This window comes from Mus pahari, chromosome 6 (genome assembly GCF_900095145.1).
Source record: "Mus pahari chromosome 6, PAHARI_EIJ_v1.1, whole genome shotgun sequence".
In the NCBI taxonomy this organism is placed as follows: Eukaryota; Metazoa; Chordata; class Mammalia; order Rodentia; family Muridae; genus Mus; species Mus pahari.
In genome coordinates this window covers 36,503,999-36,528,859 of record NC_034595.1, presented here as the reverse complement: position 1 = coordinate 36,528,859, position 24,861 = coordinate 36,503,999, and the positions used below count along the sequence as shown (strand labels likewise).

At 40.0% G+C, this 24,861-nt stretch overlaps 1 protein-coding gene across 5 annotated transcripts in view; it reads left to right on the top strand.

Annotated features, from left to right (window-relative positions):
- The window catches only part of Bnc2 (basonuclin 2), a 401,863-nt gene that overhangs the window by 155,231 nt on the left and 221,771 nt on the right, over positions 1-24,861 (top strand). The window contains exon 4 of one of the 5 annotated variants that reach the window (XM_021200277.2): positions 12,450-12,533. The exons of the other annotated variants lie outside the window; for them this stretch is intronic. Within the exon in view, the coding sequence (XP_021055936.1) occupies positions 12,450-12,533 (84 nt within the window). The remainder of the gene's footprint in view (positions 1-12,449; positions 12,534-24,861) is intronic. 5 annotated transcript variants of the gene reach the window in all.

Below are 24,861 nucleotides of genomic sequence, written 5' to 3'. Positions count from 1 at the left end.
ATAAAGTAAGAGCAAAACATACTACATTGAATAAATAGTCTGTAAAAGTAATTGACATAATTTTGTGATGCATAGATTTCAGGTTTTCTCACCTGATAAATTTACACTGGGATTTTACATAGTACTTTATCAGAAATACGATTTCACCCCTGTGAATACAGGGAGGACCCATACTTATCAGATGGCTCTATATGCATTTGAACTGATCTCTTGCTCTGACTGGGAAAGTTACGGGCTCTCCCTGAAGCTTGACTGAGTCTGATAATGTGGGACTTAGGAAAGAGGGCTGTAATGTGTGGCACAGAATTGGAGAGCTGTGTGGCTGCTGTCATTATCCTCTTTTGTCAAGTGTTGTTATAGTTTCCAGTCCTCAGCTGTATTCTGCCAGCATATGTTCATCACTTACGGGGCCAGGTTCTTATTGCATGCATGATGTGTATGCTTGGCTTTTCAGGGATTACTTAAATACTAACGAGGTCAGTTGTGTAGAAGCTGACTTGTGCTGAAGGAAGTTAAGTTAGAGAGAAATCTCTCTATTCCTACTCTTCACTGGGAATCAGTCACTGAGCAGCATAATTCTAAATGTGTGTGGCTTTTGGGTACTTTATGAACCTTTTTATAGTAACTCAGAAGCAAGCAACTGATCGAATTAATATATTCCCATCGAGAAGTGATTCTGTTAACCTCTTCTCCTCTGTCTATCCCATGTGTGCTTTATGAAGGTAGGACGTTACCCATTGTTCAGGTTGCCTCATGTAGCAGAGATACAAGTTCATGAATGTGCAGTTTTTTTTGAGAGCCTTAGCTACTTGCAGTCTTTAAAACAAAGAGAAAGAATAAACTTAAAGGCAACAAACCCCAGAGCTCTCTACCCAACCAAACCACAAGAACAACTCCCCCACCCCAAGAGAGCGGCCTTCTTTGCTTCTTAGTTCTGGATTGTGTGGGCTGTTTGTTGTTGATGTTGTTTTTTGGGACAGGGTTTCTCTGTGTAGCTCTGGCTGTCCTGGAACTCATTTTGTAGACCAGGCTGGCTTAGAATTTAGAGATCTGCTTGCCTCTGCCTCCTGAGTGCTGGGATTAAAGGTGTGTACCTCCACCATCATCTGAATATCTTCTTAATTTCTGAAAAAAGGAAGGGTCATTTCTTTTGCTTTTTAATAGTCTCATTTTTTTTGACATGACTTTTACAGGAAGAATACAAAGATATAGATATAGTTAGGAAAACCAGGGAGGAAAGAGTTAGCGTCACTGTGTACATGGCTCCACTTAAGAACCTTTTGATTAACACCTTTTCATTACATACATTCTCTGTCTCTGTCTCTCTCTATCTCTCTGTCTCTCTCTGTCTCTCTGTCTCTCTCTCTCTCTCTGTCTCTGTCTGTCTGTCTGTCTGTCTGTCTGTCTGTCTCTCTCTCTCTCTCACACACACACACACACACACACACACACACACACACGTTTGGAACATTAGAGCTACTTTAAATGATTATGCTACTTATGTTGTATGTATTTGTGACCTTAAAAAACTCAAGAGTGCCATAGATATGCCTTTCATTAGCAGGGTAGGGAATACAACTTAGTGTATGTGTTAAGCACTCACATGGTTAGTTTCTAGAATTCTCTTCTAAGAGAGAGTAGAATATGGGAAAGAAGGAGAAAGAGAAGAAGGGTAAGATGGGAGAGGGGAAACAGAGAAACTATATTGATTTCTAATCTAGTCTTGTACTATTGTATCATAATTGATTCAATGAATTCTTGGTTATTAGACTATTTAAGAACTAAAGAATTGTACTGCAGTATGAATGTCCTTGCTTGGATTTCTATACTTGCTTCCTAATGATGAATTCATGATAGTGATATTGTTTAGGAAGGAGACCTAATTTCAGCATTGATTAAAACCCTGGGGTAGTGAGTTTGGGGTGTAGGTTAGTCAGTAGAGTGCTTACCAAGCATGTGAGCCTTGTGTTTGTTAATCAACAATACTAGCACTGTATTAGTGCGTGCTGTAGGAGTCTAGCACTTGAGAGTTAGGTACAGAAGGATTAGAAGTTCAAGATCACGCTTTTTAGCAAGACTGAGGCTAACCTGTGCTACATGAGATCCTGCTTGAATGAAAAACAAAAGGCAGGCCTTTTCTGTGAAGGCTACTCAACTGATTGTGTGTGTGTGTGTGTGTATGCATATATATGTGTGTTATGTTGTGTATTTATATGTAGACATAGATGTTTTTCAATAACACTTGATTAAAAAAGAAGGCAACAGGGCTGTATTTGACCCACAAATTGTAATTTGCTTTCCTCTTGTTTGAATGCAAAGCTGATTCGGGGTGGAGCTTCATAGGCTGTAAGCTGCCTTTATAGGACTGCGTATTAGAAATCTCTTCCCACTTCGGGCTGGTTTAATGGGTGGATCCCTTTCTGTCCAAGTGCATCACAGTCAGTAAGTACTTTCAGGCATTTGTTAAAGGAGGCTTCAGGCCAGCTCCTCGTCTTGAACCTCAGTCAGTTTTAATTTGGGAGGCTATTGATGTGCCTGCATGTTTTCATTTATATTACAGCACAGGGTAACAATTTGAGGGGGTAAATAAAAGACCTCTTTAAGTAGCATTATAGGGGAGACATGTCCATTTTCCTAACTCTGGAGGGTTGCTTTGTAGAGTTGGGTTCTAGGCATATCTGGGAGTGAGGTTAAATAGAAGTTTTAGTCACAAAAGAAATGATGTCATGTCCACAGCTGATGAGACCCGTCTGAGCAGAAAGATGCCACAGAATTAATTGCTGAACTTTTAGTACTATGCATATAATGACTTTTTTGTATCCCAAGTTTATATAAAACAACGATTATTGGTCTATAACTGCCTTAGAGTTATATGTTGAGAATCAGGTAAAATAATGAAATAGTTAAAATAATTGTCTTGTCCCTTGTGCCACCATGAATTTTAAGAGATTTATGCATTATTTTTCAAATATATTTCGGTTTGCTGATGTGGATAAAGCCTGTGGTAGATGCTTTGGAGGAGTACAAAGCTGAAGGAATGAGATATTGCTGTTCGTAATAGAAAACCTGGCTTAAAATTCAAGGATGCCCAGTGCTTACCTACTGTGTCTTGGAGTGCTGGGGAGGAGAGCCCTTTCTCCTCAGCATCAGGAGAACTCATATGGTAGTTGCCTCTGGGAAATACAGAGACTTCTAAAGCAGAATGTGTGTGTGTGTGTGTGTGTGTGTGTGTGTGTGTGTGTGTGTAGTCTGTCCAGTGAGGAGAGCCAGGCCAGCACATCAGAGTCATTGAATAGATGCATTAGACTCTAGGTGAAGTATTCTTGAGGGAAGAGAGGATAAAACTGAAGAACAGGCCAAAGTTGGATTCTTTGAGGTCTAAGAAGATCTTTAATTGATAATTTGTGGGGTACTTTCCATTTAATATAGGAGAACACATGTGACCATTGGTGGGTGTTGTAATGGTTTGTGAGTGTGGAATGATCAAATGATGGTTATTACTTAACGTTTATGAAAAGGACCTAGTAGATACTTAGTAGAATTGATTATCCGCAAGGCAGTAAGGTATAGCTGAGGAGACCGAAAAACAAGATTACACTGACTTTCAAAATCAGTGGGTTTGGGATATAGGGGGAGGAATTTAGTTATGAAATATGGCTCCACGTGAATGTTATTAGGGATATTTTGGTGATAACTTTGCAAAATGTAGTGAAGTTAGGGGTACACTCTAGCAAAGAACCGAGAGCAGCACACTGCCCTACTTTGTTTGTTTAGTGAGATACTAACTTGATACCTAAAACATTTAGGGGGAGCATGACAGTTCAGGGTTAACATTCACATGAAACAGAAAGGGTAGGGAAATAGTGTCCCGTTCATCTGGAGGTGACAGATGAAACCTAGGTAGCACATACCATTGAAAGATTACAGAGGGAAAAGCGTGATTAGTAACAATACTTATTATTAGGTGTGGTTAGCTATATGTGAGGTAACTAACACACACTCAGAGAGACACAGACACACAGACAAACACACACAAGCACTTAACGTGTGCAGTGCTCTGTTTCCTACCAGCTTTCTTCCCCCTTCAGTTTTCAACGCTGCTAGATTTCAGGAATGAGGCATGCTCACTTAGGAGGCACATGTAAGAATATCCCCACTGGAAAGTATAAGAAATTCCTTCTTATTTTATCCCCCACTTCTTGCAATCCTTGGTAACAAAGACATCACTGGTGGGAAGCGGTTTCCTTTGCCCTTTATCTGAGCTGCAGACTATACAGCTTTTCAGTCCCCTTTCCTTTCACGCCTACAGACATCGGTGCATTTGCAGTGCATACAGCACATTTCATAGGAAGCAGTTTTGTACCCGTTTTCTCTTTTTAGGTCCTTGGCAGGCTCAGAGGGAGGATTGGGGCCGTGGAGAGTCTAGTTTGTGTTTGAGTCGACAGAGTTTTTACGGTATGAAACAGCAGGACTGAATGTGCTGTCGGCTTCCTTTCTCATTTTAACTTTTTTCAAGTACAAGATTTGTATTATTCAGAGAAGATCAGCTGGCTTTGTTAATCTTTGGGCACAGTTTCTTGATGTTTGGTCACATGTTATAGTCTCTGGCTCTCTTGCTCAGATAACTGGGGCTCCTCTGATTAGTGGCACCCCTCTTTAGGCTCAGTCTTTGATTGGCAGCTTCAACTGATTTCAGGATGTCAGGGCTCTTCAGAAGTGTGTGCATCTTCAGTCAGCCATTTGGGTGCCAAATCTAGTACTACTTGCCCACTGTATTTTATTTAAACCATTAACTGCTACTTTATTTTTAAAAAAAAACAGTCACTGGTTTCCTGTATATGGTTCAGTGGTAACTTGTCCTGTTGTGCCTTTGTGCTCCTGACATTGAAATGTGACATACTCTATCACATTTCATTTCAACTGGACACAAGGCACGAGTGCATTTTTCCATCAACCCTTTCCTTTCTAATACTGTTAAATTTAGGGAGAAAGAAAGAGAGCCTAATTGATTGGTTCTGGGTTTGTGTGTGTGTGTGTGTGTGTGTGTGTGTGTGTGTGTGTGTATGTGTGTGTCTATAAGTAAAACAAAATTGAAATAGATATGTTGTCTTCTGATGTGAACACCTTTCTAAACAGCCCCGGCTGAAAAGAAATGCAGCGGCTTCTGATGCTTTCCTGGAGTCTGCTTTCTTCCTCTCATTGGAGAGAAAGTCATCCTGATTCTTTCTTCCTCTACTTTGTACCCTAGGTCTGCCTTGAACTTGAATCCAGCTCAGCCTCTCATGTGCTGGAACTGTAGGTCTGTGCCTACAGTTCTGGGTCAACCTGATTTCTTGATTATTACGGAAAGCCAGGTAGAGAAGCTGTGTACAGTGTGGCTCAGCTCAGACACCTGCCTTTTCTTTCACTGTTTGCTTGTTTAGAGAAAGGCTACACAAGAGGGTAATCCTCCTGCCCCAGCCTCCCAAGTGCTGAGATTGTGGGTGTTTGCCAGGACATTGGCCTGGATTATCTTAGTGATTTTCATCCACATAGTAGTGTCTGTCCCTTCTATCAGTTTCCTGCTAATGCTGCAGCAGGTGTGAATTGGGACATGTCATTCCTTGATCATTTCAGCACTTTATCTCGCACTTCTGTTTCTTCTGGCACACCCACTGCCTTCTGTAAAGTATATGATGTTCGGGGAGGTTTGGATCTTACACCCCAGTGAATACCCTTTGTCTTTCCTTAGCAGTTGTGTCTCTTTCTAAGTGAAGTTATCATCTGGAGAGGTTTTACTCCACTAGTAGTCTGGCTTTCTATACTTGAAGCTCAGCAGGGCAGGCATCACTGTGAGCCGCCGATGTGGAGTGTGGACTGCTGGTTGTCAGTCAGGAGCATGTCCCCCAGAGGGTTAGGTTTCTTTAGATGTTATTTGGTTGTGCTTCCTAAGAACTCAGCTTTTTCATTTGAAATCAAGCCATTAGTGTCATAGAATACTCAGAAAATGATCTTCTATTTTATTTGTTGGAGGATTGTCTACTACAAGAGGGCAGAGGGGGAAGTGTGCTGGTAATCCACACTTTGCATGGTGAAGACTTCAGTATCAGCTCTTTTGAGCTAAGACATATTTTTCTTTTCTTTTAACACTGCGAGAGCAAGAAGCCTCCTGAAATTGGCAGTGTTGGACTCTAGTGAGGCTCAGTAAGATTTTTAGTTTCTCCTGTAGATGTACTATCCCATTGGAAGGTGGCTTCTGTCATCGTCAGACTTCTTCCCTTAGTATCTCAGACTTCTGAGCCATCATGGAGAGATGTGCTGGGTGTCAGTGAAAGTGCATCCTTTGGATGCTCAGAAAAGTGTCACATGTCCCTTCTTACCAACCGCACTAGCCCTACCTAGGGACTCCTTTTATACTGATATAGAAAGAAAAAGGCTCTGAGATAAGGGACAAGAAGTGACAGCTTAGATTTGAGTCCTCAGGGTGTCACAAAGAAGAGAGACTTTCACCATTTGTCCCCGGTTTTATAACATAAAAACAAGGTGTTCTTGTTTGTGACTGTGAAAATCTGTTATTGAACCTGCACAGGTTGCTCCTGCCACAGAGCTAGGAACACTCCTAAGGTCTTTTCTTTGCTTTTTAGTTTTAAGGGACAGGGTTTCTCTGTGTAGTCCTGAAAATTGCCCTATAGATCAGGCTGGCCTTGAACTCACAGAGATCCTTCTGCCTCTGCCTCCTGGGTGCTGTGCTTAAAGGTGTGTGCCATTACCACCTGGTTAAGAGCTTTATTACCTGTCTGTAGGATGGTTGGGGTTCACCATTGGAGACAGAAAGATTGGACACAGGAAAAAATGTGAGTTTTCATTAAATATCAGCAATAAAACTTGACAATGTATACATTCTAGTAAGCAACAACTTGATGTTTAGTTCCTAAAATACTGAATTAAAAGAGAGTGCAGCCAATTAAAACCAATTTAATTTTGTACAGTGAATTTGTAAAAATTCTACTGATGATACAGGATAAAATGGCTCTACCCTTACTTTTTTCTTTAGTGCTAATAAGGTAAATTGAGAATTGAAAAGCATAAGATAAGCTGTATCAAATGGTAGGATTACACTAGTGTAAATGGGTATTACTAGTAGCTAAAGCATTTGTCTCCATTTCACCTGTTCATGTCCATTTATCAAACATGGAAGGGAACTATAGTGATAAGCCTCAGTTTTCTTTAAAGGGAAATATGCAAAGGAAGTTCTTTTTATTTGTCTGATGTGAGAATTAATAAGTATTAGGTATAAAGCCCTTTAAGTACTCTAGAGGAAAGATTGTGTAATTTTAGCATTATTAATGGTCCATTAAACTCCTCAGGGTGTCACAAAGAAGAGAGACTTTCACCATTTGTCCCTGGTTTTATAGCATAAAAACAAGGTGTTCTTGTTTGTGACTGTGAAAATCTGTTATTGAACCTGCACAGGTTGCTCCTGCCACAGAGCTAGGAACACTTCTCCTGGGAAGCTTAGCTGAACAGGTGAGCTCCTAAGATCTCACTCCTGAGGCACATGGTTTCCACCTCCAAATCACCTTGCATTTTTGTCAGCTCCCATCAACCGAGTCACATGATTCCAGAGCATCCCTCACCCCAGCCTATATTCTTCCTCTAGAACCCTTTCCCATCTTTATCTAATTCCTCTTGGTACATTCCTGCCTCATCTAAAGCTTCTGTAGGAGTGGGTATGTTTCTGCCATTTCTTACTAGAAAAATGTCCACTGCTTTCTCATCAGGGAGCAGAACATTCATTTTTTTTCTGTTTTAGATTCTGTATGCTTGGCCCTTGGCAGTCTTAGCTTAGGGGTCTAGTACTTAGTGATCTAGCACTGAGAGGTATAGTGTCCTATACTTAGAGCTCTACAATCTTGTCTTTAGTTAAAATGTCAGTTGGGAAGTTGAGATGTAAGTTAGATGCACACACCGCCTCTGGAGCTCTCCTTACCTTCTCTGTTTCTGTACTCAGGTATTGGGCAGCAGTGAGCTTTGTTTGCATCCTTATCTTCACAGTGTTGGGAACTCTTATCCCCCCCCCCCCCAATCTCTCCTGAGCTTGTGTTATATGGGTGGCTTTTCCTCTTGCTGTTTGACATTCTGAAGTGCTGCTCCACTTCCCTCTGCCTTGGAATGTAACAGTTCTTGCACCCAGCATGCCCCTGGGTCCTTTGAAAGGAATTTGCTCCTTATTACCTCTTTCCTTGATTCTAGTTTTCCTGTCCAAATTTGTATATCCATTCTTTTTCAGGTTCTTCTGATTGGTTTCCTCATCCCTTTCATCATTGCTGGACTAGAAATCACCAGAACAGTTTCAGTGATTCAGAACTGATCTGGGCTTATAGCCAGCTTAACTGAGAAGCCTTGAGCTGACATAGAAGTTACTTTGTTTATTTGGGTTGTGACTTTCATGATGCCTGTCAGGCAAAAGCTTACACGAATGTTTCATATTTAAAAGGAAAATGAAATTTTAAGCGAAGTCATCCCTGTCCCTGTGAGCCCCACCCTCCATAACACATTACCCCCAAGTCATCATTCCCATGTCTCTTCTTCTGCCCTCATCCTTTTGCACACCCTCCACTCCCATCCACTCACTTCCAAATACTTGGCACTGCAACCCTTTGCAATTTGGGCCGTTTTAGTGTTGTCTTTTTAAAAGTCTAATGCCTAACAGTTTTATTTGTATCCTAAGTAGACACATAAAAATGTAGTGGTTTTGTGAAAGGAAGAGGGAGAGGGAGAGGGAGGAGAGAGACAGAGACAGAGAGAGACAGAGAGACAGAGAGATAGAGAGAGACAGAGAGACAGAGAGAGACAGAGAGACAGAGAGATAGAGAGAGACAGAGAGACAGAGAGAGACAGAGAGACAGAGACAGAGAGAGACAGAGAGACAGAGGAGGAACTCTGGTACATTTCCTCTCCACTCTACAGAAAATGTGTTTTCTGGAAGCCCTTTGACACTGAAGTGAATGCTCACTTGCCCTCCCTTTCTGAATTCTCCTTAGCGGAGAGGGAGAGAGGCTTTTGTGCTTGTTGTTATCTTTTGATTTTGCTGATTATATACAAAGTAGGTTGTAAATCACTGTCTTGTGCACCATGATTCCTCTGAGGTATGTACAAGAGAGCAGCTAGGTGCCCAGCTTCCCCTTCCCATGCAGATATCATAAGGCCCTTTGCAAGGTCTCTAACTTGCTGTCACTGAACCAGAAGAATGGAGTTTATATGTTCAAAACAGAATCCCACAAAGAAACCTGTGGAATCAAATTTAGAAATGCTAGGTGATTGGATCATTAATTTTTCTTCAACCAAAATTATTTTGTTACTCTAAAAGCAAAATATACTAGAAGCAAAAATAACAAAAACTACAATATCCCTAACGTCATTGTGAATATTTTGTGGCAATCATTGTAGTTTCATCAGTATTGAAGCAGACACTGGTTCCTAGGACAAAGGAACACGGATAAAGGAGAATCTCGAAGTCACTTTAATATTTATATTCCACACACTAAAGAGGTCCACTGTGTTTCAGTATGTCAATTCCCAATGGAGTAATGGTAAGGTGGCCAGTTGTGTCTCTTCTTTCTGTTTGTCACTTCCTGGTTGCTTATAGAGATCTGGCTCACTTCTGAGGTTTTAAAACCGGAAGAAGGAGCAGAGTATCCCAAATTACAGCTAATTAGTCAGTCATCTTTTATGTCCTGGATGTTGCTTATCTTTCTTGAAGAATTTCTCCATCTGATAATTGATGACAGTGTCCATTGCAGTTGTGGTAGGGTATTCAGTATTATTAGAGTATAACCATGCTGAACTGTGCAGTTGGGTTTGCATCTTAGTTGTCTTGTCTCTAGAATATATGGGTCTTCTATTACGCATCGTTACGTCTTTTTCTTTTTCCTGTGAGAAGTTCCAGGACTCCAGATTTGGGTGTGCTGCCCACTGCTAATTCTTCTTTGGGACTGGGGCTGTTGAAACATAGTGGTGGCTTGCTACACCTTTCCTTTCCCAACTGAAAAGACCTTGTTTCCTCTCAGAACTGTATTTCTAAGTGTCTGAAGTTGTAATTGAATGTAATTATAGTTGTTTAACTTTCTTCTTTCCTCTTGAGAGTGTTTATAAAGTACATTCTGTGAGTGTGAAGATGAAAAGACACTGGGAGCTTAGTATTTGTGACACAGGCAAATAGTGTTAAGATAAGTAGCAATTTGCTTTGTATATGTGAAATAAGGTATTGTTTACACACAATTTACAAAATATACATTCTGGTTTATGGAAACCATTTCAGTCCGCTCAGTAGTCACATTTGTTAGCGTTTTATAGGAATCTTTCTCTAGATGGGAGAAGATTCATTTTGATATTGAATATTCCAAGATTGATTTTTTCCTTTTCCTTTTATTGTCCCCTTGAGAGAATTACTGATGCAGAACTCATTAGTGCCCCTCCATATGTCAACTGCAGGGTACAATCAGCATCATTTCCATTTGTGACACAACACAAATTCCTAATGCCTCTGCTTCACTAATGCTCAGCCTTTCCCCTTACTCCACAATGTAGAGTATACATTCTTGTTTTGAAAGTGCTTATGTTGTGTTAGACTAAAATACAAATAGTAGGTAGTTTCCTATATTGTCTTTATAATATGTAAAGTCAACAAATGCCTTTAGAATTGATGACACTAAATGGGGTTCTTCTTGCCTCTAGTATCTTGTCTTAATATTTTTGTCCTTTTCATTTTTGACCTGGGTTTCTTGTACCCATATTATGGATCACAATTGTTTGTAATTTTACTTCTAAGGGACATAGCACTCTCTTTTAGCCTCTATGGGTACCAGGCATGCATATGGCACATAGATATACATGCAGGCAAAACACCTATGTAAATAAAAATAAAACAGACATGTAACGGTGGTACTGCCTGAGTCCCAGCACTTGGGTGGTAGAACCAGGCAGATGTGGGATTGAAGGTAATCTTCAGCTGGATAGCCAGAGGCCAATGTGGTTTATAGGAGACCCTGACTCATAAACAAACAAGGCTTATTAACTGCGACAGCGGGTGATATCTAGGCATTTTACCATTTGGACCTAAGCATGACTTAACTAGGACCTAAACATGTTTGAAAGGTTGACTGGGTTATGTTATGAGATATCAACTTTAGGGCAAGTGGGACTGTAAAAAATTGTTCAGAACTTGAGCAGCAAACTGATTTGTAAGTTGAGAAAAAGAAGGAATCACTTATGTAGCCCATGTGGCTGAGAACTGACCTTTAAACAAGGACATTGGTTAACACAGATGATCTTTGGAATTTGAAAGACTCAAGATACCAGAGGAATGGAAGGCACAGGAGATCTGTCTCATAGTCGCTGTGGGGAGGTGCACATTGCTAGATACATGTGACGAGCACAACTAGCATGTGCTGGCAAATACTGATACAAATTTTATTTTATGTATGCTCTTCTCGGGCTAGAATCCAGAGCTTTGTTTCAGTTACTTAACCTCTTTATCTTTGAGCGAGATCTCCAGGCCCCAGAGAAAAATGTTAAAAGTAGGAAATAGAAGGATTCTAAATCCATTTCTCTTCATCTTGAAACCAGAGATGGAATATTTGGAGTAGGCTCTATTAGGGGAAGATCCTGACTGATTATAAGAGAAGATGTAATGTTGAAAGAGGATCTTCATGGATTTCAGGGTTGAACTCCTGATGCCAAGAAATACCTACTAAATTAAAATGTCTTATTGTTACTTTTTTTATAACAAAATTTATATCATGTTTCATACACTTAAAGATAGTAAGTATTAGGTCTGGGGTTTCATTGCTTGATAGCAGAACCTTTGCCCACAGTGTGTCAAGTGCCAGGTTCAGGGTTCTAACCCATATGAACCAAATAGTACCCTCCCCAGCAAATGAGAAGCAAAACAAGGTAACAGTATGCAAATAAAAATAACAATATTTAGTGTTAGTATATCCCCGAAAAGGAGAATTTCAACAGCTATCTTGAGGGCGGAAAGGGACTTCAGACAGCGTAGAATTCTGTGCACTCATTTTCTCTGGAAATTTGAAGGTTAGGTGGAAAATAGATACCAAAATCCAGGAGAAAATCTGTGTTTCTGTCTTTTCTTCCCCACTTTTCTTCTTTTTAACTTCTGTTCTTTTTCCTGTCCATAGATATTTATGTATCTATGATGTAAATATGGGGCTGAGGCTATAGGAGAAAATTGTATATGTGTATTTTCTTCTTACAATTAATTACCTTTCCATAGTTGATAAGCTAAGTTTCGTGAATTTTCAATATATTTGTCATAGCAATGTCAAATGTGTGTCAGGCCATCATGGCCTTTTTCAGACATGCAGTTGTGACATCCCTACTTCTGTCTGGTATAGTGTGACTGTGTGCAGCCTCTGTGCCCAGCATCTAATGTGGCCATATCCCCTCAGGTTCCACTGGCATGTGCTGGCAGAGTGCTGGGTGCCGACTATTGCCCAAACCTGGAGGAACCAGACCACAGGCTGGAAGTCCAGGTTGGAGTCTTACTGTTTTATTAGCTGAGCATGCTGAGTCAGAAACAGTTACCCTTGGATACCAGTGTTATCAGTGCTATCAAGAAATGATAACCCTTGAGATAGGTATAAAGAGAAATTGATGTAGTATATATGCAGCAAAAGGTCTTTGTAAGGATGAGTTGTGTATAATTGGAAGAAATTTGTTATCTGTCTACCCACCCTCCCATCCATCCATCCATCCATCCATCCATCCATCCATCCATCCATCCAAGAGACATAGCCTGGAATAGAAGAAAAATCCTGATCTTTGACGACTGGTTGTGTAGACTGACACAGATTGCCAGGGATCTTTGGCAAATATAATCTATGTGCTAAATAAGAAAAACGATACTTAACAATAAGTATCTTCTGTCTTAGTGCAATGGGATATGCGCAAAGTACATTTCTGCTGAAAATGTTGGCTTGGTATTTAGTTCACTTTGTGTGGTCTTGAGGCACTAGACCTGGCTTGGTGTATTGCACAATACAGATATAATGATGATGAAGAACATATCCGCTTCTGTGTGCTTTTAAACTTTTAAGGAATGTGTTTGCCATTACAATGTACAGACTGAAGCTTCGACGTGGATGGCATGAATAAACCTAGTCTTTCTAGAGTTTCAACTTGGCATCATTTTCTAGATTTTTTTTTTTCAGGCTTTACAGAGTAAGTATATTGAGTGCAATATTAAAGTATCTTTGACTGATTTAAAGGTAACACACAGTAAAGGAGAGGAATTTTTACAGCTGAGTTCCTTATAGTGGAAGTGAGGATGAGCGAGAGGCAGGGATGCTTCACTTTTTTTGTAGTACTAGAGAGGGTGTGCCATCTCTTCACACCTGTTCCTGGCCTAGAGAAGACCACCTGAGCTTTGTAGTGCCCCAGGCTGGTACTGTGTAGGTGGTGTATGGATGTGGGACAATAGAAAAGCAGGTGTGACACATTTGGGTCCTGATCATGTATTTCCTAGTTCTGGAAAGCTAACAGCATGTGTGACATACAGACACAGGGCAGCAGAAAGCCTGCTCGTGGGGTGGAGCTTGATTCTTGACCTTTGGCGTGATGCAGGAATATTATTCCAGCAATCACCATGAGTGGCTTTCAGGTGAATGTTGGGTAATGTGTCATGAGCTTGTGTGAAGAAAATGGGTTTGCAATATCAGTTTACAATAAGAAGTTAAAGTATTTTCTGTAGCATATTATCTTGGCAGAGGGAAGGAGGGAAGAGGCGTAGGTACATGTTTAGTGAAACCTGGTTGCTGGTAAACAGTGCAGTTGACAATTCATTATAGGCTCGGCAGAGAAAATCAGACCATCACAAAGTAAAAGTAAGGAAGGTGTTTGTGTTACTCGTTGCTTCCTTCTGTAACACGATTTTGGTAGATGACAGGGAACATTAAATCTCTTGAAAGATTGCCAGCTAGGTTAAATTGGTGAATTAGCTGGGACACACTTAAACCATTTCCTTCCCTTCTCCTTTCCTTCCTTGTGTATGTATGGCTCCCATACCTTTTAATAATACCTATTTTGGTTGTATTATGTCAGTTACAATGAGCGGAGTCTGCTCTGGAAGTATTTTAAAGCTTCACCCTATTCATTCTTGCCATGGCATTTACTTCACTGCTCTTTTTCTACGTGAGAGAAGTAGCAGTGTGTTTCAGGGAGTTCCTTCCAGACCTTGCTGGAGTCATCCACTATTCTCCGGGGCCAGGTACTGTAAAGCATAGAGGCCTCAGGATTCTCAGAGGAACTTCCAGGACACCTCAGTTTGGAAGCAATAATTTGTTTATTATTGTTTCTTAGGAAGAACGTTCATGAAGCGGTAACTCTCATGTATGGCTTAGTTCTCATTGGCTTAGGTTCTCGTGACCCATCAAGCCTCCTTCTGCCTGTAACTTCTTCCTATTAAATCCTCACCTTTTATCCTCAGATTTTCAGCCATCTTACAAGCTTCATGGTTTGATCATTTTGAGATTCCCGATACTTGCCGTCATGTCTTTGGTCTCGAGTAGCTGTCCTACTCAGTACCTGGCTTGACTTTTGTAAAGGCCTGGGGGGGTTAAACGTTTGACGGAAAAGTGGCGAGAAAGTCAGCTTCAGTTCACTTTATGTCTTTGGCTTGTTTTTCTGAGTGGCTTCTGAAATAGATGCGAAGCCGGAATTTTCTGCTTAGCTTGGGAATTTAATTGATAAATAGCAGCACAGAATTGTGCACCGGCACGGCTGCCTTCTAGGACATGGTCCTTCTAGGACAGCCCCTCCTTAACTGCTGACAAGGATTTTGTATATTTCTAACAGACTGCTGGCCTTTCTTAGCCTGGCTGCTTCTCCCCCCCATGGATTGAGTCGGTACAGTTAACTTCGCAGCTCTTCTCTTGGTTGAGAGTTCACTATGTGAGGTTTGACTTGGTGTTTTTCACTGCTGAAGTGCTTAGGAAATTAGAGTAAATAATGAACCAATATTTCAGAACCAGATTAGACACAATTTACTGTGATGTTTCATAAACCACAGTCTCCTTTCTTCGGTGAATGCGTGAAGGTTCTCTCTCTCTCTCCCTCTCTCTCTCTCTCTCTCTCTCTCTCTCTCTCTCTCTCTCTCTCTCTCTCTCTCTCTCTCCAGACATACCAGGGTGCAAGTGTAAATTTCCATAAAATTTAAATGAGGTGCTTCCTGTAATTAATGAACAGTTGAGGCTGCTCTCTGGTCTGCATTGTAATTAACCGTGATCAGGCTTGTTTAGTGATGACACTGTTCCTGTAATAATTTGACAAGCTACTGTGAATTTGCCAGGTTATTAAACAACCTGCAGCCTTCACTTATGGAGTTGGAGGGACGGGGTCCACAGCAGCAGCCACTGCCAGTTAAATGCAGCACGAGGGTGAACCAGAAGCCACCCCTTGAAGTCTATCTATCACCACAAGCAGATTTATATGGCTGTGATTTTGGAGAACTTAATTAATGTGGTATGGAAATATCTTGAAAACTTTGGTTTATTGTATGATGAACCTACGGGGACAAAGCTGATTATTATTTTTTAGGACACACAACGAAGCCTGCAGATTGTCTGTAGTATTTCAGTATGAACAAAATGGGAGAAGTTTCCTCTTACTACCTAATTAGATATATCTAATTTTTTGAAAAGCTCTTTTATGTTCACGTACATATAATAACCCTATATAAAGTTATTTTCTCTCCTTTTTTTGTTAGGAACAACAGATGAGTGTGTGCTAAGAGTCACATTGCAGGTCTTCAGCTCTAAGTGGACTGGTACCCTTATGTCCTCGGTCACTAGCACCACCACCCCCCCTTTCAGGTTAAGAGCTGTTCAGAACGTTACTGTCTAGTTACTGTGGTGTCTTTCATTCAGATTCTGTTTATTGACTAAACCACAAGGATTCCTGCCCAAAGTACCAGGCGGTCTCTGCTTGACTGATTTTGATTTTCTAACATCAGCCCTGGGGTTTATTTGAAAAATGTACACACACTGCAGCTTTAACAAGTCAAGTGACTGCGTGTTTTTTACCATGGAGTAGAGTATATCTGAAGATCATTAAATTTGGTGGTGGGGGTGGCCGTGGCAGAGCACGAGTGTGGTAGTCCTTGTATGATTTGTGTGTGTGTGTGTGTGTGTGTGTGTGCATGTGGTGTGTGTATAGTGTGTGTGTGTGTGTGTGTTGTGTGTGTGTGTGTGTGTGTGTGTGTGTGTGTGAGAGAGAGAGAGAGAGAGAGAGAGAGAGAGAGAGAGAGAGATGGTTTTTCTCTTTTCATCTTCTCCAAGAGCCAGAAAGTTTCCTGCCGTTCTCTTTCCAGCTATTGACAAATGATTGCCAGATGTGAGGTCTTTGCAACGCTCTTTCCCTCAGCAAACCTGCAGCGAAGGGATATTTGATTCTCCCTTGCCCATTTCATCTCCTTTCCACATCTGCCAGGGACACACAAGCAATACATCCCTACATGAGAGTTTAAAGTTTACTCAGCTCCTTTTCCCCCTCAGATAAAGTGTTCAGAGACAACAGAATGAGGTCCACATGACGCCCCCCCACCCTCCCTGTATGAAATTAGTTGTTTATCTTACTTATCTGCCTCTCAGTAATCGAACTTTCATTTCAGTCTCCATCCAAGGAAGATCTGATGCAACTCTGGGAGTGCTAAGAGTTTACTGTTGTCTGCAGGCTACAAAGAGTGTCACCACTACAGCTTTCCCCAAGTCCCTCAGCTCTGAGAAAGACAGTCTATTCTATGGGATATCCCAGGAAAGCATTTAATATACAAATACCAAGTGTTAAGTGTTGAGTGTTCTGTAGGATGCAACAGTCATTTAATTTTTTAAAAAAAAAAAATACAATTATGGGTGTGGAAAAGTCACCTTGTTCGATGTCCCCGGTTTTTATCCATTGTTCAAGTTGCTATGTAGGAGGCTGTCGTTTTAATCACAAGTAGCTTGTTAAAGAGAAAGTGTAGGGAGTTGGGGAGGCGTGTGGAATTAACTTGCTTGGGGAGGCCACACACATAATCACTGACATGCACAGAGGCCTTGTGCATCTGTTTAGAATCTGTATTGATACTGATTTTTTTATTTCTCATCTCAGTTTGAAAATAGTTTCTAAAATGCCCTTATAGCTCATGTTCATGCTATAGGGTGGGCTGACACAGGTGGCCCTTTCTGTTTTCCTATTACACTTTTTGGCAAACGAAAAGGCCCCTTATTCCCTGAATAAGATCAGGGTATTTTTTTAAAACATTTAAAAAATAATCCATAAAATGTCTGCCACATGTTCTCTAGTTTATGGAAATGTTTCCCAAATCAGAGCCATGTATTGAATTCTTATTGTAAAAGTGCTAGTGTGTTTATTTCTACCACCTTTTTAGCTACCTGCGATTCCTATTTTATGTGAATTTGTGTTTTATGTGAAACTCAAGTGAAGAATTCAATGCATATTTCTGAATTTTTAGACTAAGATGTTTTATTGTTGGTATTAAAAGTGGTCAGGTAAAATAACCATGATTGCCTGGCATTGCAGTCAAAACAGGAAATAGGAACTGTGTTTTTCAACATTTCCTTTAAACAAAATTAGTGAAATAATAGTAACAGACAGAACTAAGCAACAAACCCCCAGTGGCCCCTGGGAAAACAAAACAACCTCAAAAAAACCTTACTTAAACACTAAGTAAGTGGGCAAAGCCACTAAAAAAAGAGTTGCCAAAATGTATTTCTATGTGCTGTTGCTATTGAATAGGCTAGAGGAGAGTCATGATTGAAGAGAGAGACAGTAATTTCAAATTGCTTACACATAAAAACAAGGCACTCCTGAAAATAGCCAAGAGTGAGCAGGGCCTCTTTGGGAAGTTCATGCTGTGGTTGTTCCTTGCAGTCCTCTGGGAAAGATGGCCTGGTAGCTTCTCCATGCACTCAGTGGATGCTGTGTGGAGAAGTTGGAGGCAGCAAGGGTAGGAACCCCAGCAGCAGCTGAGCTCCTCCACATTCAGATCACTTTGCAGAATTTGCCTTAACGAATGCATTTGCTGGTTTCTCATGACTTCCTGCTTTTTCCTCACCGTAGTTACTCTGGGAGGCAGAGAGGTGCTAAGCAATGGAGGTGTCATCCGGCTGCGTACCTAGGGAATGTCCTTCAGAGGACAACTTGTCACCAGCCGTCAAAGAAGAGAGTGGCTTTGTGGTCTCTGAACATCTGGCAGCGCTGCACAGGAAGCTGAGGGGGTGTCATTAATTGTGATGAAATAATTTAAACCATCAGGAATAAATGAGGCTGTTAAGCTAAGTTCAGATTCCATTTGCCATGCACATGTGTCTAGCAGCCTGTGTGCAGTTAAAAAAAAATTGAATTATATTAGCTCGTGAGTAGAAGTGAAACAGATACTGTAAATGAAACAAGTTGCTGTGCAGTGATGACACGGTATTGAGCCACTTCACAGACTCACAGTTTGTAGAATCAATATAGCAAAAGTGGTGCATTATTTGATGAATTTCTATATGAAAAGTTGTTTTGTAAGGCAGTAAAGTACCCTGCAAGGACTAGCAGACTGGGCAATAATTAGAGTAACAACGGTTTGTTTGTTTTTTTAACATGCTGAGAACTATGGTGTAGACCGTGGTATGTACTCACCCAGTGAGGAAGAGTAGGTGTGTGGCTGGATAAAGCAAGTCAGCAGGTCCAGGGGTGGCGTGGCAGGAGCCCTTTGTCGGGTCTTGGTGCACCGTGCACCCTCCCTTGGAGTCTGGCTCTGCAGTTCAGATCGCACTGATTTTGAACATGATTCGCAAGCAGCTTAGAACCAGGCATCTCTGACTTCTTCAGCAGGGCAGTACCAGCCGTCTGCTTTTAAAGGTATGAGCAGCTCTGAGGTTTTGTGAGCCATGGTGTGTAGGCTCCAAAGTACATTTCCAAAATAAAACTTACTGCTGTACACACATAAGCAAAGTTTCAGAATTGAATCTTACTTCCAAAACAACCTAAAAATTGAAAAGAAAATGAGACTGCCTAGGTACAGAAAACATTGTTGAAAAAAAAAAATAAAGGAGAGGTATTTGCTGTCAGAAAACAAGATGCGGGCGCTGGGCTTGAGCCCTGACAAGCTTTGGATAAGAGCCATTGGGTACAGGCACTTTCTCTCGCCTGCTCCTTCCTCTCCTGTTGCCCCTCTGCCTCTCTTTCTGTCCAGTCCTGTCTCTTTTGTGTTTTCTCCACGTTCTCTTTTTCCTATCTGTATTTTCACATTACATTTTTGTCCATTTCTGTTTGCTTCTCTTTACATCTTGTTCTCATTTTCCACCTTCCCCGGAAGGGATCTACAATTCCATTTCATCTACAGAGTTGAACTGCTGATCCTGAGGAGACTGGTGTCCACAATTACTTTGAAGAAAAGAAAAACCCATAAAACATAAGATTAAGATTGCATTCGTACATAAAGCTGCATGACTGTTTGATGGGCTTAAAGATGTGAATGAATTTGACTCAGAAGTTTCAGAAAGGAATCCAGGATGTTAATTGAACCATCTCATCCTGTTACTGAGTAAAATTATTATCAGTGTCATTCGGAGTTTAGTAGGTTCAGGTGAACACATTTCTTTTATGCAGGGTGATATTCGTGTAGAAACCCTTGAGTTCAGACTTGCTTAGAACCCAGAAGAGTAACCTGTTGGAGATGCCCTCCCTCTGTGTGTTTTTATCTGTGGATTTCATTTTAGTCGATGCAATGGAATAGGAAAATTTTCTTTCTTTGGTGCTGCCTCTCATTTATGGAAGGCTCAGAAGGGGGAGATAGTGTTAGTACATGAGGCATTTTATATGGCACATAATAACAGTAAATCTATTCTTGTTGTGCTATATTTTCACTAGTTTCTGGTTACCTAAAAGCTAATGATTAGGGAAAAAACCCTGAGAAGCATAGGTGTCTTGACTGTGTAAATATTATGTAACAAAAATAATTTTTAGGTTATCTTTCTACGATGGGAATTAAAAGTTGACAAAAAATTTAAATTAGATAATGGTTTTCCTCTATTTTTACTGAGTATTCTCTGTGCTTCTGTTTTCCAAAAACAAGAAAATGATAGTGAATTCAGCAATTGAGAAATTTGTTAGTAAATACAGAAAATTTGCTGAATGAATGTAAGGTTTTCCCCTTTTTCATTTCCCCCATTTTTAAATTTTGATAGGCTATAAATTAGGTGCTTTGATATATTTTCGTATGTCTTTCTTTTTAATTTTTCTGTTGCTGTTGCATTTATACTCTGCTTCTTTAGCGTCACAGCCATGCACTTGAGGAGCATGAGCTTTAATATTTCAGGTATATTGGGAATGAAATAAACTTTACATTCTTCATAGTCTAAGTATTTTGATGAGAGACTGCTGCCTGAATTTTAGGGGATGGATTTGGCATGCACTGTTCATGTTGGTGACTGTATGTATGAATGTTAGAATTGCTGAGCGGGGTGCTGTGTTTCCTGTGTGTGATTTCTTAAGCTTTGTTGTAGCAGCTTCATATGGAAAGGAGGTAAGAAAGAAAGAGGAAGCTTTTAGATCTCATCTTGATTAGAGAATTACACATTTCAGGTGGGCACGTAAGTGTGCATGGATTTTTATCAATAGATTACACACTATACCCATACTTTATAGTTATGAGTTACTAATTATCTTCCATTTGTATATTTGGTTGGAGCTAATTACAATGAATACTCTATATTAGAACATAGGAGTCTTTCTGTTTCTTGTACAAGAAAAGAAAACCTTTTGATTTAGTAGATAGAACAATCTCAAGTTGTGTGTTAGATTTGTTAGGACTTACGAGTGAAAATTGTATGAGTTGTAAAAAAAAAAAAAAAAAACCAGTGTCTTCCTCTTAATGATTTAGAAACTATGTGTGAGAAGCTTGATAGGATGATCTCCAGATCATCGCAACACTCTTCATTGGTGGGCAGAGCCTACATGATATCATGTGCTTGTTCCCATTCCTTTAGTGATTATACATGACTTTGTTTTAAAGTTGAAACGCTAAGTTATGTAGTCAATTTGCCCCATGTTCCGTACAATCCAGAAGAACATAAAGAACACAGACACCAGTCTTACACCTAACCCTGGCAGTGGGGTCACACTTCAGGAGACTTCAGCTTTAAGCATTGTAGAGCAATCTTGGCAGGTTTTCCATGGAAAATAAAATCACATTTTCCCCCATGACCTGTGAGATGTGCTGAGGCAGTACTAAGGCATAGAATGTTTAGGGCTGCTTGGTTTTTTTTCCCTGTCTGTTTTTCTAGTGTCTGTTAATGTTGTCCAAAACCTACCTCCTAAAAAGTATGAAGTAGAAATAGTCACATCTAAGTGAGCCCGGTTTCAAAAGAAAAGTGTCATTTGCAGATATACAAAGAAAGGGATTGCCCAAGAGTATAAAAGTTTTCTTTAATGTTCAGTGAGTACCAGTAGAGTTTCTTGGAGCACAGAGGCAGACTAAGTTCCCTTGAAATCGTTGTTACTTTTAAAAAACATCTTTAAGTGCCCTATTTGGGTATGGTACTCTGCTTGCATCCTATAAAATGTGAGCTGAACAGATAGGGTCTCTGCCCTTTAGGAGTTTATAATCAAAAACATATAATGCAGCTGACATCTGTTATTGTATTGAGGTTTTACAAATAAACGTTGATCATTTATATAAATAAAAGTTTTATAACAAAGAGGAGAAAAGCCTTTCCTTGCCTGATTAAATAAGTAAACAGACATCCTTATCCACACACTGAAACTATCCATAGAAGTTGTAAAATGGCTGAATTAAAATAATCCTGACACCAGAGTACTCTATTACAGCGTGGTTTTACAGTTTCGAAGCATGAGCTGATGTCATTGATGGTATCCTTTGAATGAACTGATTTGAGATGTTTTGTTTTCTGCTTAAGACAATGGACATGAGTCCAGTCTTCTTTACCTATGGATTTTCCCCAGTAAAAGTTTTATCTAAGCCCTTAGTATGATTAAAAATTATGCTTTAAAATGAGCTGCCTCTCTCTTTGTTCTTTCAGTAGAAGCTACATTAAAACAAAACACAGGCATTTAAAAATTGATGCTGATTATGAAATGAACTTAGAGGAGAGGGAGATTGATTCAGAACTTGAAGTCATAACACTCCTTGCAAGTCAAGTTTTGGTGAAGTTATACTAACTGAAATTAAACGTGTATGTTGATGGGGGTGTGAGTACTTAGTTTGATAAAACATTTTCTTTCCTCATGGTTAATTTTAATGCAAGGCCTTAACAGTTTCTTCATTTTTGAGTGACTAACAACATTGAGAAGACTAAACATGAACCCAGCTCAAAGGTCAAGACACTTAAAAAAATGGCTATCTCTATCTCACTGTAGGTATCTGTCTGTGTAAATTGAAGCACGTGGGTGCATAAATTAATTAGAAGAACAGTCAGTGATATAAATCAAACTTATTTGGTACACTGGTGAAATGAGCATTGTTTATAAGATTATCTTGTTATTAATCTCTTCTGTGTAAACCTGGCTGGCTGGCATTATGAAGTAGTCACACAATTAATGCGATGATGGTATACTTTTTCTTGCACAGGTCTGGTCCTGCAGGCCTTTCTTGATGGATTTGTATATATAGAACTGGAAATTTTAATTAGCCAGACTCCCCCCCCCCACCCCTTTGCGTATGTCTGGTTGTCTTATTTTATTTTAAAATCTCAAAATGTCCTCAGAGATTTTTTATTCTTTTGGACCAGTAATCTACTGACCCCGGAAGAACAAATTGCCTTCAGATATTATTTTATCAAAGCTCTGCAAAGTTCATTATCTGAGGTACCTGCTGTCTTCAGCTACACTGTGCTGTGCTGCTGGATCTCAAATAAAAAGAAAATTTTACTCATAAATGAACCCATTAGGAGTTTCTTGAATAAACAAAAGGCTCCTTTTCTTTGATGTACAAAGGAATTTTGGTTATAACTATTAGTCACATAAGTCTTTTCTTTATACAGGCAACAAGCATTCCTTATCTTTTGTATGAAACTGACTGTATCTCTATTAGTTCTGGTGCAGGAGACACTTTTCAAAACGCCAGAAGGAGTCTTGCGTTGTGCAGTCGTTTGTGTTTATATGTAGCCTTTGCTTCACAACTTTTGCTTACTTTCTTGTTTCTGGGTTCTGTCCCCACCTGCTACCTGACTTTGTGAGCTGATTTCTTTGTTACAAGATAAAAACTTTGCTTGGGAGAAGTAAAGGTCTATTGGTACTGATCTCATTCCCAGTTTGCCTGTCTTTGGCCTTCTTCTAGGATTAATATTTTATGACAGTGCTGTTCAATAATTTTACAAATGAATTGCAAAAAAAATGTAATTTTATCCTCTGAAATCTTTTATGACTAGAGTTTGGGGACTGGAATTTGTTGTTGTTCCTTCTTAATCTCCAATAGATAGATCTAGAACAGTCCTTTTAGTCTTGTGCATAGATAGGGCATTTATGAATGACTTGATGCAATCTCAATTGTGAGGTGTTTTTTTTTTTTTTTTTTTATTAACTTGGGTTATTGACTTCTTTATGCCTGATGCTGGAAATACATACTTAAATATTTGGATGTATTATTTAGACATTTTGATCTCATTTTCATGTGTGTCATAAATTTTACCATTTGAATAGTGATTATTTATCTTACCATAGCAATATTCCCTTACTCTTAGGAGTATATATTTGTATTTTTGGGAATCAGCAATCCCAAGTTAAAAAACTGAAGACCAGTCACCCATGAATGGTGATTTGCTGAGAGCTTACTTAATGAGGAAAAGAGGTATAAGACCTTACATTATGTATGTTCTCATACACTTTCATCCTCACATCCTTGGTTATACCGCTTATGTTGTAAGTCATTGTTAAACCATGCAGATATCTTTACAGAGGATGAGATATGTTTTCTGCAGGCTACTCACGGTTCTGTGTACCAAATGTGTATTGACATCAAGGTACCTGTTTACTGGAAGTCACGCCTGTGGTGCTGTAGGGCTCCTTCTGTGTTGAAGAGGCGACTTAACTGTGTGCCATTGTTTTCTTCAGCTTGCTGATCAGAGCCAGCTTCTTGTATCTGGTAGGAGGGAAGTTTCAAAGTACCATGAGAAAACAGCATGGAGCTGTATGCCATGACCCCACCTGGGAGTGGAGTATGACCGAGCCTATCAAAAATCCAGAGATGTATAAATCAGTCTAATAGACGCCTGTTGGCAAGGGCACAGACTGTGTGTGGTTACGGCTACATGAAGTAAGCAGCTTGAGTTTTTCTCAGGTGCGGCTTCTCCATAGACTCTCCACTTCTGGATGTGAAGAGTCTAGGCTTTCCTCAACTTTCCTCCTCCCTCACCTTTGTATTTCTCTTTACTATGAATTGCATCATGGTGTCATCTTCCCCTCCATGTTTGATGTTGTCAGTTGTACCCTAACCATTCATTTCATGATTTCCTTTGAAAGTCTACAGAACCAGTGTCCTTCGGAGTAGACCGTGACATTAACGTCTAAGAAGGGTCTTTGTTTAGGGAAGAGCTTAGAGGAAAAGTGAGAGATGGGAGAACCAATGTAAAGAAGAGTGTGGAGAGGAGCAGCCATGCTGTTGAGTGGTGGTGCTTCTTCTCAGTAAGGCACCTCATGCAAATGGAAAAAATGTTCATTCTTTGGCTCTCATTTTCTGTTAATTACTGTGGCTCTCTGAGCAACCATATGCCATACTGGTGATTGTCTGGAATCATAAGTACGTGGGAGAAGCTTAAGTTAAGGTGGCTAGTTAGCTGTCAGTAGCGATATTGGTCAATG